Below are 13,215 nucleotides of genomic sequence, written 5' to 3'. Positions count from 1 at the left end.
TTCGTTAAAAGAAAAACAAGTTTGCATAAAGATCTGGAGGAATGCACAATTAGGTGTGACAATGATTAAATTGCTTTATTTGTTGTTTATTTATATTTATATTTTTCTGCAATTCAGTTTTATATGCCCTGGGTTTAAACAGAGCAGTGCTCCTTACTCAACAATGGAGGTCATCATAATCTCTTTCCTGAATATATAAAAGTGTTATGTCCTGAGCATTTTAGAATTATTCAGTAATAAGGGCAAAGTGTACTTTAAAATAAAAAACCTAATGCAAATATCTTTAACTAAATTTTTCTAGAAGTGCAATAGATTTATTAAAAAAATTAAATTTTTCAAAATGAGATAAATGATTATGTGAGGCAGTGAGCCAACATTCTGTATCCAGCTGTGTTTACACTAACCGGGTTTCTACAGAGGGACATTTTTCTGCATTTATGAGTTATCTGACTACACAGTCGCTAATAACTTTTTCAATTATATATATGTTGTGAATTTTGGACTGTTTATCCCTAAAAGTTTTTTAGAATATATTTTGACCAAAGCAGTAATACATCAATCATCTCCACTTTATTAGTGATTGTAATATTAGTTATGGAATGGAAATAATGTCAAAAATGAACCCAGGCATTTTTTTTTTGCATGTTTCTAGACTGGGTGGAGTGCAGGGTTAACATGCTACTTTATACTGAAATGCACCACACCTTGATGTAATTTTCTGATGAGTACAAAGCTCAAAGCAAGGATTAAATTATATAGTTTGTACTGTCAACAGTCAATCGTCAGTTGTGTTGAGCAACTTCCATATACAAACCACAGTGCCAACTAGGTGGAGAAATAGTAAGATGTGTGGGACACGACACTGTCCAGCAGTTGTATGATAAGATTTGCCATGTTTAGCAATGGACTGAGAATCAACAACCTGCTCCTGGATTTTGGCTTTTTAAAGGTTCTCTCACATCAAACACGACCGGTTTCCTTCACAGCAGTCTCCCGGGCATACTTGCCCCTAAGAATAGCAGAAATTGTTTTTCTTGGCACAGCTAAGATCATCTGGAACTTTCTAAAAACTCACGCTGATTCTGGCAGTATTGCTTATTAGAAAACTTTTAAATCTTTATACTATCACCATCTCATGTGTTAGGTAAAATATAATAAATATCTTTTTGATGTGTATCTAAACTTGCATGAAAGTTAAAAAAAAATCCCGGGTTCCATAATTGAAGGAAGAATTGAGAATCAAAACCAAAATAGAAGGCCCATAAGTTGATGTGGCAGCAGTCTGAGATTAGAAAATGTTATTTCCTAAGGATTTAGAATCTAAGATTACAAAGAGAAAGAGACAAGATTAGGAGCAATAAAGGAGACATCCTCACTGGAAAAGGTGGGCTAGAGAAGCAATACCACAAGACAAAATGAAGCTTGTCTGCCTTAGCTTAGGCTTAAAGAGAGGGAGTGAATAAGCCCTTAAAATGTACAGCCCAGGTTCTATGCCTCATGTCTATTTGCCACTCTTTCCAAAGGACACTGCACATAGGATCTGAGAATACCTAAACTAGAGAATTACATAAAATTGGTTCCAGGCAGATGACAGTTTACCTGAGATACCTGGCAGAAACAAATTCAAAATCAATCTAGAGGGATTTGTCTTCAACGTAATCCCCATAGGATGCCCACACATAAAGTGTCACTGAAGATGAACCCCTGTGGCTTGTTTTCTTGTATGTTTTCTAATTTTGAATTATGATTTCATCTTCAGGGAGAATCGATAAATACTATTTTCTCTTTCCCACTAAACTACTGGAGAAGAATTATTTGTTTGTGTCACAAAGTGCCTAGAATATAGTAAGTACTCAATAAAAGTTTGCAGTAATGAATGAACAGAAAATTACTTTCGGTAGAGGGAAATGGTTAATGTCTGACTTTCAAGTACGTATAATTCTATTTTATACCATAGAAAAATGGCCATTGAACTTAATTGCAAATTAAGTTTCCAAACATGCAGAGCTGATGTAGCTACATTATTGGCAATGGAACCAACAAATCCTTAAGAATGAGATATATCATGAAATAAGATGACTTAAAAGCCCTCACTCTTGCCCTGATGCAATTTTTATGAGAAGAAGAGATACTTTGCTTTTCTAGGGTTGACTATCACTCGTGCTGAGCCAAGATGATATGTTTCAGATTTGTCACAGCAAATCATTCTGATCTGCGTTAATGTCATCCATGTAAGGGAGGATATTTTTATGCAATGTGAATGCCAGTTTTCCTCTTCAACCCATTCTACCTAGTTAGGATGAAACTGCTATCCCTCCAGATGGAATCTCCTACTATAACTGTTCAATGGTTTAAAGATACCGAAGATGGATCATGCACTAGGAAGGAAGAAGGAAGATCCTGACTGGATGACATTCTTTAGCTTCTCCATTCTTGCAGTGTCTGGTTCCCTTCTGCCTGGATTCCTAGAACATAAGACTTTAGAGTAACCTTTCATGAATTGTTTAGGCCAAATCTCTGAGTAATTTCTCTGACTTCATTATCCTTTCCTCCTTGGCTTGGAATTCAACTTCCTCTTTTCCGCTTTCTCCCTCAACTCAATTCTTGGGCCTTCTGTATTGCTGTTTTTATTCATTCACTTAACACACATTCATGGAGTGCCTTTACTGTCCAGCTCTCTGTTGTTTGCACTGAGGTTGCTGCAATGAACAAGACAGACTAAGTCTGTTTTCTCAAAACCTTCACCACAGAGATAGGAATACGCTCATTCCCAAAGATTTGACTCCCAGCTGCGTATGGCTTATTACCATTTATCTGAATTGTGTTTATCTCAATGTTCAGGGTTTCTGAGTCTGAAGTTCAAGCCCCACATCACTGCCTCATGGTCATGTCGTGCCAGCATGTCAGACCCAACACTTCTTGGACCAAACCTACCTCTGCCTCCTCACACCAGTTATTTCTCCTGACTTCTCTATTTTGTCAATGCTGTCATCATTTCCCAGGCAACAGACATAAGACCTCAGAGACACCCCAATTGCTTCCTCTTTCTCAACCCCAATATGTCACCTGATTCTATCCCTCTTCCTTCCAGACAAATGCTTTTTACACCTGTCATTTCCTTTTCTTAATGACTGCCATGTGCTGGGTTCAGATCTTCATTTCATGTCTGGGCCATTGTACCTGCTCCCAGAGGTAACCTCTCCATTAACTTCCTCTTCTGGAGCATCCTAATCATTGCTGCCTGATTAATCTAAGGGTCATGTCAGAAAGTACTCTAGATGTTATGCAAACCAGCATTTATGTCTCTAATGTACTTCTTTCAAAGCCATTTCCTACCACCACACTCCACAAATACTGTATGGTTGAAACTCCTTGATTTGGCACTCCAAACCACCCATGATCTGGCCTCCTGTCACCTTCTCTGAGGATGGGTCCTCAGGGTCTTTCGGCACCAACACCACTCCCTTGAATCTTTTTCTCCTCCCCCTGTTCAAGCTTGAGACTACTCCCATCCTTCCCAGAAAAGCAGACTATAGCACAATGTTCAGAACATTGACTTCAGAGACAAATACATCCAGTCCAAAATCTTGTTCTTTCCATTACAAGCTTGGAAATCCTAAGATGGCTACATAACAGCTTTATCTTCCAGTTTTCTTAACAGAATATGGGGAAAACTCACTTTGTGGGAGAGTTTTAAGGATCCAGTGAAATAGTGTGAAGCATATAGCATATGATCAATCTCACTAGCAAATCTTTCTACCAAGAAGCTGGAATTCCAATTTACTTTCCTAGTAGTGAAACTCTCTCGTGGAGCCAATGTAACTGAAAACACACCTCAAACACCTGCAACCCTAAGCTGCCATGGATGCGGGAACCCTGTAAGCATGGGCTTCCCTGCTCTGTGCCATAGCTCACATTTCTTCTGCTCAAATAAGATGTCTTCAGAGAGGCCTTGCCTAGCACTATCTAAAATCCCCATATACCTCTAGTTAATGTTTATATCCTTATTTTCTTGGTTTTCATCACAACACTTTTCACAGTGTGACATAATCTGACTTCCTTGCCTACTTTCTTGTCTGTCTTCACTCCAGAAAGTGAGGTCCATGCCAGTAGGGTCTTGGTCTTATTTCTGATTCTGTCCCAGAATCATAAACAGTGTCTGATTGAGTTGAACAAATACATGAATGAATGAATCTCTGCCTCTCTGATGTGTTTCCACCCTTCACACCCACCCCAGATCCTTCTTCCCATGAAGTCTTATAAATAATCCAGTCCATAGGAACTTGCCTTCATTGAAAGTTCTATCACAATGCCTTATCCAAATTCAGTTGACTCCCTAGAGCAGTTGCCTATGCCATGTTCTGCTTGTGGCATTTTTTGCATTTCGGATCTGAGTTATCATTTACATCTTGTATTTTATTTGCCACAGTTCCTGAATCAGACTATAAACTCCTTATGGTCCAGAAACGCTTTTGTGTATCTCTCTGGAATTCTTTAGCACAGTGCCTTACACATTATGCACTAATAAACAATCATTTATTTATAGACCCTTAATATGTACATGCCATGATACTAGGTATGCAATGGTGAATACAGCACTGTCCCTAAATAATCAATTGGGTGCCATTACTCCATTATCTCAGTGAATATTCAGAAGTGGCTCTTGGCTTTCTTAGAGGGCATTAGAAGGCCTAGTCCAGACAAAGACTGCACATATCAGCTGGATAGCCTCAGGTGGGTTGTTTAAACACTAGGAGTCCTTTCGTGATCATGTTAAACATGTGAAACAGAGATGGTGATACTTGTTATAAAATTATGAGAGAGATAATATATGTGAAAATGCCTCATAAACGCTAAATGCTACATAAATATCAATTGTTATTATTGCCATTATAATAATATAATTTAAGCTGAAGTTGGAGCCATCATGAATAAAACGCATTTAGCGATAATGTCCATTTATTCCTAAGATAATAAGAAACCCGATTCTGCCCGTCACATGTGCCAGGTGATGACCTTTGAGTAGGTCTTCACATTGCCAAATTTCGCACAGACCCAACACCCGCCACCGTCACCTCACAGAGAGTGCCTGGGCCACACATACAGCTTTACCTACTGCTGGACATCAGAAAAGCTTGCAGGACCATAAGCAAAGAGCTCTAGACCATCCAAAGTCGCTTTCTCAGTTTCTAAAATAAAACTATTCTTAAAATACTCCAATGTCTCTCCTCAAGGTCTATGTGGGCTGGCCCACGGGGTTTTGGCAGCAGGTGGGCCTGGAGGTACTGCCATCCTCATGCCAGGCATGGCATGAGACTCACATGCCTGGTGTATAGGGCCTGTGCTCCTATTTGGACTCGTGTCTGCCCGTGAGTCACCACCTCTCTTTCCCAGAGCTCAGGCTTCAGCTTCCTGCTTCAAGTCGAGCCCTCGCTCTCAGATTAGCTTTGCAGTGTGTCTGTTCTGATTCAGGCAGTTCTTCCTTCCTGCCCGCTGCCGACCAATCCCGGGGCTTGCTATTTCAGCACACATCACTGGTGTGAAGAGGCAGGTCCATGGGTGATATCATCTGTTTGTAAACAGCCTCCCACTGGAAATCACAAAATCTCAGACATGGAAGGAAGGGCCACTCCCAGGCAGAGCAGGCCTGCCTTCCAGAGCCTCCCTGGAAGGGAGTCATTTGGCCTCAACCTCAAACATCCTGGATGAATCAGTAGAGCATTTTCAACATCACCTTTGAGCAGACACCCTCAGCCGCCAGCTGCCGGGTGGATACCATGACAGAGCTCCCCACTCATTGGGTCACCAAGGGAGCAGCAGCCAAGAGGCTGAACTGCAATTTTCTGAGAACCTGGGTGTGTCCAGCGGCCCGAGTGTCCCTTCCCTGGGTGGTGGTGATTTCTAAGACAGTAGAGCATGACTCTTTGAGTGCGAGGGCATGGTTTTGGAGTCACACACATTCCGGTTTGAGTCTCTTCTCCCTCACTCACCATCTGGGGGCTATGGACATTCACTACCTCTGTGATTCCAGCTAAATCATTGGAACTGTCTAAACCCATTTCCTCACGTATAAAAAGTGGCGAAGTGAATGTCTATATTTTTAGATTACCGAGAAGATTAAGCGAGATAATATATGTAAAATGTCTTGCTTTGTGCCTGAAATAAAGTTAGCGCCAAATAAATGGTAACTAGTGTTACTGTTATTAACACCATTATTATCTCTTCTTTCTAAACCCAGCAAACATCATGCAGAGGATGTTGGTCTCCTGTTTCCCCCTGCCTTAAATAAGTGGATAACATCTGTGTCCACAGGGATTGGTTTCTGACCTATGCAAGATGACCCCTCCACTGCCACTGCCACAGCCACCATCTCTAGAGAATGAGAGCCCCACGTTTCCGAGCACACATGTTGCACCCCAGAGACTCCCAGAAATCCATGGCTCTTGGTCCTGCTTCAGCTGCACAAGTGAGACCTGGAGAGAGCAGCTTCCAGTTTCCCGGAAGGCTCATCTTAGGAAAAATTTTCTCCCCGGCAAGCAAAGCAGTGGGTCAATGTTCTTTCATGGCAAAAATAAAAAAATAAAATATGACAGCTGGCTAGATTCCAAAGCCCCCAAGAGTTGCCAAAACAAACTTTTGCCACACCGCTGCCTGGACCTGACTGTCAGGAGGACAAGCACCTCAGTGGTAAGACTTGGGAAGCCCTGGTAAGGACCAAGCAGAGCAATGAAGCCCTGGAATCAGATGTCCTGTCTTCATCCTGTACTGGCTGGGTGACTTTGAGCAAGTTGCTTAACCTCAGTTTCTCTTCTGTAAAATGGGTATAACAGCATTTTACTAGCAAGTCATTATAGGAATCACATGATGGCACACAAAGTCCTTAGAATACTCAAGGACTTTGTCACATAAAGTCCTTAAAATACTCGAAACAGTCGATATGTGATCGCTGTTACTGTAATTAACTATCAGAAAGCCACCTTTTGGTTCAGGCATGAATTTTAGTTTTCTGCCTTTCACAAACATTTCAAGCCTTTCAAACTGCGGGGAGAAATGAATGAAGAACAAATAAGAAAAGGTGTTCTCAGGAGGTAGAAGCTTTATTATGACATCTTCAAAGGACAATTGAACAAGTAGACATTTACCGAGCACCTGCTGTATGCAAACCCGTGCAGACAGTAGGGTCCAGTGTCCCACCCACCGCTCTCGAATCCCCAGGGAGAAAAATCACATGAGGGTCAGGGAGTCTTTCGTGGCTGAGAACAGAGCGGGTTTCTGAACATCCAAGCGCGATTCGCTTTACGGGGCGAACCTCGAGGCCCCGCCCCGCGTGGGCCCGCTCAGGGCTGGGCGGTTTCTCTGGCGCAGCGCTGCGGGCCTCTCAGCAGGAGCAGCAGCCGCAGCCCTGGTTGTCGGAGCGCTGGGACCTCTGGCTGCCGCCCCCGCAGCAGCAGCAGCCGCGACTCCGCTGCCGGCGGCGCCTCCTTGGGAAACAGCAGCAGCCGGTGGAGCTGGAGCCGCAGCAGCCGCCGTCGGAGCCGCAGCAGCCGCGGCAGCAGGAGGAGGAGGGTGCGGGGGCGGGCGCCGGGGCGGGGCACGGAGCCTGGCCCTGGGACGACCCCTTGGAAAAGCCTTTGGCGGAAGCGGCGCTCTGCTGAGAAGACATCGCGGAGCTCCTCACGACGAACCTGGAAGAAAGACAGCCTTTCAAAGGCGAGCCGGCTTTTGCTTCCACCAGGGCATCTCTGTCTGGTCTTTTGAGATTCGGCTTGGTGTAAAAGTCAGCCTGGCCTGGAGCAGGGAGGCGGGGAGCACCCAGAAAGAGCGTATGCAAAAAGACAAATCCAAGCAGGTGCTTCCAGGGAGTTAAGCATGCTCAGAGCAAGACACAGTCTATGCAAATAATCGATACTTTTCCATTTTCTCTGACTAGAAGACGACTGCCCAAGTTCTCCACGGTGGAAAATAGACAGCACACTGCCGCAACTTATCTGTGTGATCCAGTCCAAAATCTCCACTTGGCTTTTTTCGTCTCTCTCATTTTACCTTGCTACCGACCTTAGATGATATCTTCCTAGTTGCTAGCATTGTGTAAACACCCCACCAGTTAGAAAACACCCAAGTTCAACACGCATCCCCACCTGCTGGTTCTAAAGAATCCACCTGCCAGAAGCATGTCCTGATCATCCTCTCTTGCCTATGCGTCTCATGCCCCACAAACGCATGGGAAAAGAAGCGTTGTGCTAATAGAAATAAACCCATCCAGGGAGCCAGAAGACCTGGTTTCTAGTCACAGCTCTTCTACAGACTTGCTGTGTACCCTTGCAAAAGCCACCTCCTGTATTGCCTTTATGTCCTTATTAGTGCCTTGAGAGGTTGGATCACTTAAAGCTTAGGTGCCTTGCAGCGCACCCATTCCACATATATCTGCTTGCTGCCTTTGTTCTGTTTTCTCCTCCCCTGTGCCTTCAGCTCATCCCATCCTCTCCCCAAGACCCTGCTAGGAGACTTACCAGATGTTGGCTCCACTGGAAGACTCAGTAAGTTCTCCAACTGGAATGAGCCACCTGCTAAGCAATGGAATGAGCTGTGTCCAGCCAGAGAACCTTTTATATAAAAGAGGGTCAGGTTGGGGCCCTTGGGAGGGGCCCATTTCCCAACAGACATGCTCAGCTGACACTCACATCCCAGAGACATTCATCACTCAGGTAGCACTGTAGGTGGTGCACGTGTGCATCTAAGTCACTTCGCAGAGGTGCCAGGATTGCTGTGGCATGTTTACTTTGCAAACAGGGCACTGTTCATAGCTGGGAGGCTGTGTGTATGCTAACAGAAGACGTGGGGGCTCAAATGAAGGGAAGTCTGGAACTCCTTCTGCTCTTGTCTACAATACACACACACACACACACACACACACACACACACACACAGCTCCACTTGCCCACACATCCGTTCCTGTGTGGTCATCTACTTGGTAGGTGGTAGTTCACCTATTTGTTATCTTGATTCTCATCTCTCTGGCTCTTGGTCTTTGGCTCCCCAGGACAGACCACAGGCTATGTGATAAGCCTGCCGGGTTTCATCCATAGGCTTCAAGATACAGTGAGTGAAGATGACAACGGAGATGCATATGTAGGAATCCCAGCGGTGATTTCTCTCTGTCACTGGAGACAGGAAGAAAATCACAGGCAAACTTAAGGAACCATAAAGCTAGAAAAGTTGTGAGTAGTCAGGTTACCATATCCCCATAACGCAGCATGGTATGACTAAGAAAAATGTGTGCAGGACAGTGGCCCAACTGCAAAAAGGCAAGTCAGCCTGTGGGACGTCTGCTTCTTTTCCCACCCCCAACCACCGATCTCCCTTTGAAGATAGGTTCTCCCTAGGGACCCTGCCCACTGCAAAAGAAAAGAAAGAAGATGAGAAAGGAAGAAGGAAAGAGGGAAGAAAAGAAGGAAAATCAGAGAAAGTTCTTTCCAAAGGTCCAAAGTGTGCATGATAAACAGTGTTTTTAGAATAACTAATTTTTAAAAATTGAAGGATACTTTGGCAGTGAACTTCAGAACTGCTTCTTAATCAATGCAATTGCCCACAACTATGAATGTGAACTATACTCAAAAGTCCAAGACTAAGAATTCAAGAATTAAGGGTGAGAGACAGGTTTAAGGGTGAGTGAACAGGGAGCGGCAGGAGGGAATTAGCAAGGAAAGATAAGTCACAAAAGATACCAGTTTCATCTAACATGGATTTAGAGCCTGATTAGCAGGTTCCCGGTACCTAGGGCACCTGTTGGTGAGTATAGGTGAGACATTCCAAAAAGTGAAGTCAATATTAGAACAGAGAAGGAAGTAATGAAATAACAAGACAGAGGCAGGATCTCCTCTGTGGAAATGGGTAAAGTTCTTTAAAAAAAAAAAAAGAGTGAAGAATGTTTGGTAGGAATCAGTATAAGGAGATGATCTGGGCAAGTGGACATGCTGTGAACTCATAAACTAACTTACTTTGTGTATCGTTGTTAACTCTTATCAAAGGAGGCATCATTTGTTTATCTTGTATATAAAAGGCTAATCTGGAATTAACTTTTCTAGTTATCTTTTCTAGGTACCTTGTTAGTATATCCTGAAGGAACCAGCCTATTACTAAAGAAATGTTACTTGGAAAACCAATACAGCGACAAAACCCCCATACTCTTACCACCTCTCACTAAACACACACACACACACACACACACACACACACACACACACCAACTACACACACAAACACACACACACCAACCACACACACACAAACACATGCACACAAACACATATACACACACACACAAACACACATACAAACACACACAACACAAACACACACACAAACACCCACACACAAATACACACACACGCCAACCACATAGAGACAGTCTTTGCAGAGGAGGGTGTTTTTCTGAGTTCTTTACTGAGACTCAAATCCAGGATTTCAGCATGCAGGGAAAGCGCGCTCAGACATTTCATACCTGCCTCCTAAACTCACTCCCCCCGAAAGTATCTTGCCCACCCAGCTCTCCCTCTAGCCAACGGACAGAAACACCTGGACTTAAAATAATCAGAAAAGTAAGGAGTGTCCATGTATTGGAGCTCAGGATGAGCACTTCAGGCAATCTTATTCCCCATGAATAGGGGATAAGCAATTTTTCAAACCGTGACCTGTGCTTGAAGGAGACCCTCTCAGAATATGACCCTTCTGAGCACAACCGTTCTCCTCTCTTCAGACTCATTCCTGGCTATCCTCATACAATCTTGTGTCTGGCGTAATGGTCTCAGACTTGACTCTTTCCTTCAAGCTTAAAGTTCCAGAATCCAGAGCATAGAAAGGAGTATTTTTTTCCGGAGGCCTAAATAACTTCACTACCAAAATGTGCTTCTTTAAACAAGTGTGTAGAATGTTCACTGGCACCCAACAGAAGGGAGGGGAAGATGGCTTGGTGCAGCAGGTAGCGGGTGGGAGAGGCAAAACGATGTAATCAGGAGGCAGTGATACCAGGAATCAAAAGCTTTATTGTTACAGAGAAAATAGCTTTGGAACTGAATTTCAACACCTAGTTTGCCAAAGAACTATATCTGAGAGGGAAAACCAGGCCAGAGAATAGCACAGGCTAGGCCTCAACCCCACAGTGGAGTGAACATGGGCAGGATAAAGGAGGGAACTCAAAGCATTTCAGAAGGCCTTCCGTGGGAAATGAGAGAAAAGAAGCCTCGGGCTGACGCAGATGTTTGGCACCTGGGCTCTGCCAGTGCTGTCCCTCCCTGCTCCTCATGGCCCAGGTCAGCAGCAGCCCCCAGAGCTGTGGCAGCAGCCGGAGCCTCCAGAGCTGTGGCAGCAGCCGGAACCCCCAGACTGCTGGCCACTGCCACTGCCACAGCAGCTGGAGCTCTGAGGTCTGCGTCGGAGGGACCGGCGGGGCCTGTGGTGGCTCAGGCAGCAGCCACCGCCCCTAGAGCTGCAGCAGCCTCCAGAGCTGTGGCAGCAGCCACTGCCCCCAGAGCTGCAGCAGCCCCCAGAGCTGGAGCCGCAACAAGAAGAGACTGGAGGTGGGCACGGGGCTGGGCACTGGGGAGGGCATTTTGGGGGACACTTGGGCGGACACTTAGGAGTACACTTGGGTGGGCATTTCGGGGTACATTTGGGAGGAGGCTGGCACTGCTGCTGGCTCTGCTGGCAGGACATCTCTGCAGGAGCTGAATAAAGCTGAAAAACAATACAAGCCCAAGATCACTTCCTCGACCTTAAAATTGAACTATAATTTCAAAAGACTTTATCTCTCAGATGACCAGATTTTTATTTTTATTTATTTATTTTTCTTTTTTTGAGACTCACTCTGTCAACAGGCTGGAGTGCAGTGGTGCGATCTCAGCTCACTGCAACCTCTGCCTCCTGGATTCAAGCAATTCTCCTGCCTCAGCCTCCTGTGTAGCTGGGATTATTCCCAGCTACACAACACCATGCCCAGCTAATTTTGTACTTTTAGTTTAGACAGGGTTTCACCATGTTGGTCAGGCTGGTCTCGAACTCCTGACCTCGTGATCCGCCTGCTTTGGCCTCCCAAAGTGCTGGGATTACAGGTACAGGCATGAACCACTGCACCTGGCCTAAGATGACCAGATTTTTAAAACCCAGTCTCCCAAGACCAGTAACAAGAACTATACAAATGATTTCCACCAAGTAACTCCATCCTTTCAAATGAATTCCTTGGAACTTCAGAAAGACACCAGGCCCTCATTCCCTTCACCTATCTTCCACTGTCCCTTTCCAGAAGGTCCCTCCCTTCCAAAATCCTCTTTTCCCCTTGTCTTTCTTCCAGAATGGCCTCAGCCTCCACACAGGGGCTCTTTCTGCCCAAAACACCAGCACCAAGAGCTCATCCTGGTTCTGAGAAGTACTCTACCTGGTTCAGGCGCTGCAGCAGATCACTCAGGAGACAGGTAGACTGAGGTGCTGTCAGAAGCATCTGCCTTTTATACTCAGTTTCTGACGTAGCATCAGGAGGTGCCGACCATGTGTGGGATGCTAGAAGCATCTTTCATAAAGGCATGGGTGACTCCCTCCCCTCACATCCCAGGGACCCAGTTCCTCCCTCCACAAGCATCTCAAGTATTAACCCACAGGAAGATCCTCTGAGAACTGCAGGCCTCTAGGATGGTGAGGGAGCTCTGCGGATGGTACATGGCACCTGTCTGCCTCGCAGGCAGCTCTGCTATGCTTTCTATTTTCTGAGCTGGGCCAGTACGACTCTACATCTCTGGGATGAACATAAGGTCTGTTTTCTCTTTGATATAGAAACTGAAGAAGGAAATTCCCAAGATGGAAATTAAATGGCCCTTTTTAGAATAAGAATAGAGATCCAAAATGAAATTGTAGGCCCAAGCAAATGATCTAACAAGATTTTTTTTTTCATTCCTAGATGATGCCATAACCAGAACGAAGAATGTGATGTTATTTTAGGCAGATCTGATGCAGAGAGTGTGGGTAGTTGGGCTTCTCTCCTTGCCTGAATTTGATGCACTGGAAGAGCTCACAAGCAGTACTAATTCAGCACTAACACTGCCTTTAAAAGGGCAGAAGTGTAGGAATGGCTTATTTACTCGTGTTAAAGAAGGTGCCCTTGGCCAGCTCGAGGTGAGGTGGCAGAGACAGGTGTATACTGAGGGTGGAGCAAAGGCTTTCGACTCA

The 13,215-nt window shown here is 44.8% G+C and overlaps 2 protein-coding genes across 2 annotated transcripts; both read right to left on the bottom strand.

Annotated features, from left to right (window-relative positions):
* Window positions 1-7,078: 7,078 nt before the first annotated feature.
* On the bottom strand, window positions 7,079-8,666 carry CRCT1 (cysteine rich C-terminal 1). Its single transcript, XM_032271585.1, has 2 exons — window positions 8,511-8,666; window positions 7,079-7,685 (listed from the first exon to the last, which is right to left on the bottom strand). Exons 1-2 carry the CDS (start codon window positions 8,648-8,650, stop codon window positions 7,379-7,381), a joined length of 447 nt encoding a protein of 148 aa, XP_032127476.1. The 5' UTR covers window positions 8,651-8,666; the 3' UTR covers window positions 7,079-7,378.
* Window positions 8,667-11,019: 2,353 nt separating this feature from the next.
* Window positions 11,020-12,705, bottom strand: LCE5A (late cornified envelope 5A). Its single transcript, XM_032271584.1, has 2 exons — window positions 12,431-12,705; window positions 11,020-11,733 (listed from the first exon to the last, which is right to left on the bottom strand). Exons 1-2 carry the CDS (start codon window positions 12,560-12,562, stop codon window positions 11,311-11,313), a joined length of 555 nt encoding a protein of 184 aa, XP_032127475.1. The 5' UTR covers window positions 12,563-12,705; the 3' UTR covers window positions 11,020-11,310.
* Window positions 12,706-13,215: the final 510 nt, after the last annotated feature.

Source organism: Sapajus apella, unplaced genomic scaffold (assembly GCF_009761245.1).
Source record: "Sapajus apella isolate SASKATOON/1434 unplaced genomic scaffold, GSC_monkey_1.0 scaffold238, whole genome shotgun sequence".
In the NCBI taxonomy this organism is placed as follows: domain Eukaryota; kingdom Metazoa; phylum Chordata; class Mammalia; order Primates; family Cebidae; genus Sapajus; species Sapajus apella.
The sequence above is the reverse complement of the archived record's forward strand: the minus strand, read 5'-3'. Positions and strand labels throughout refer to the sequence as shown.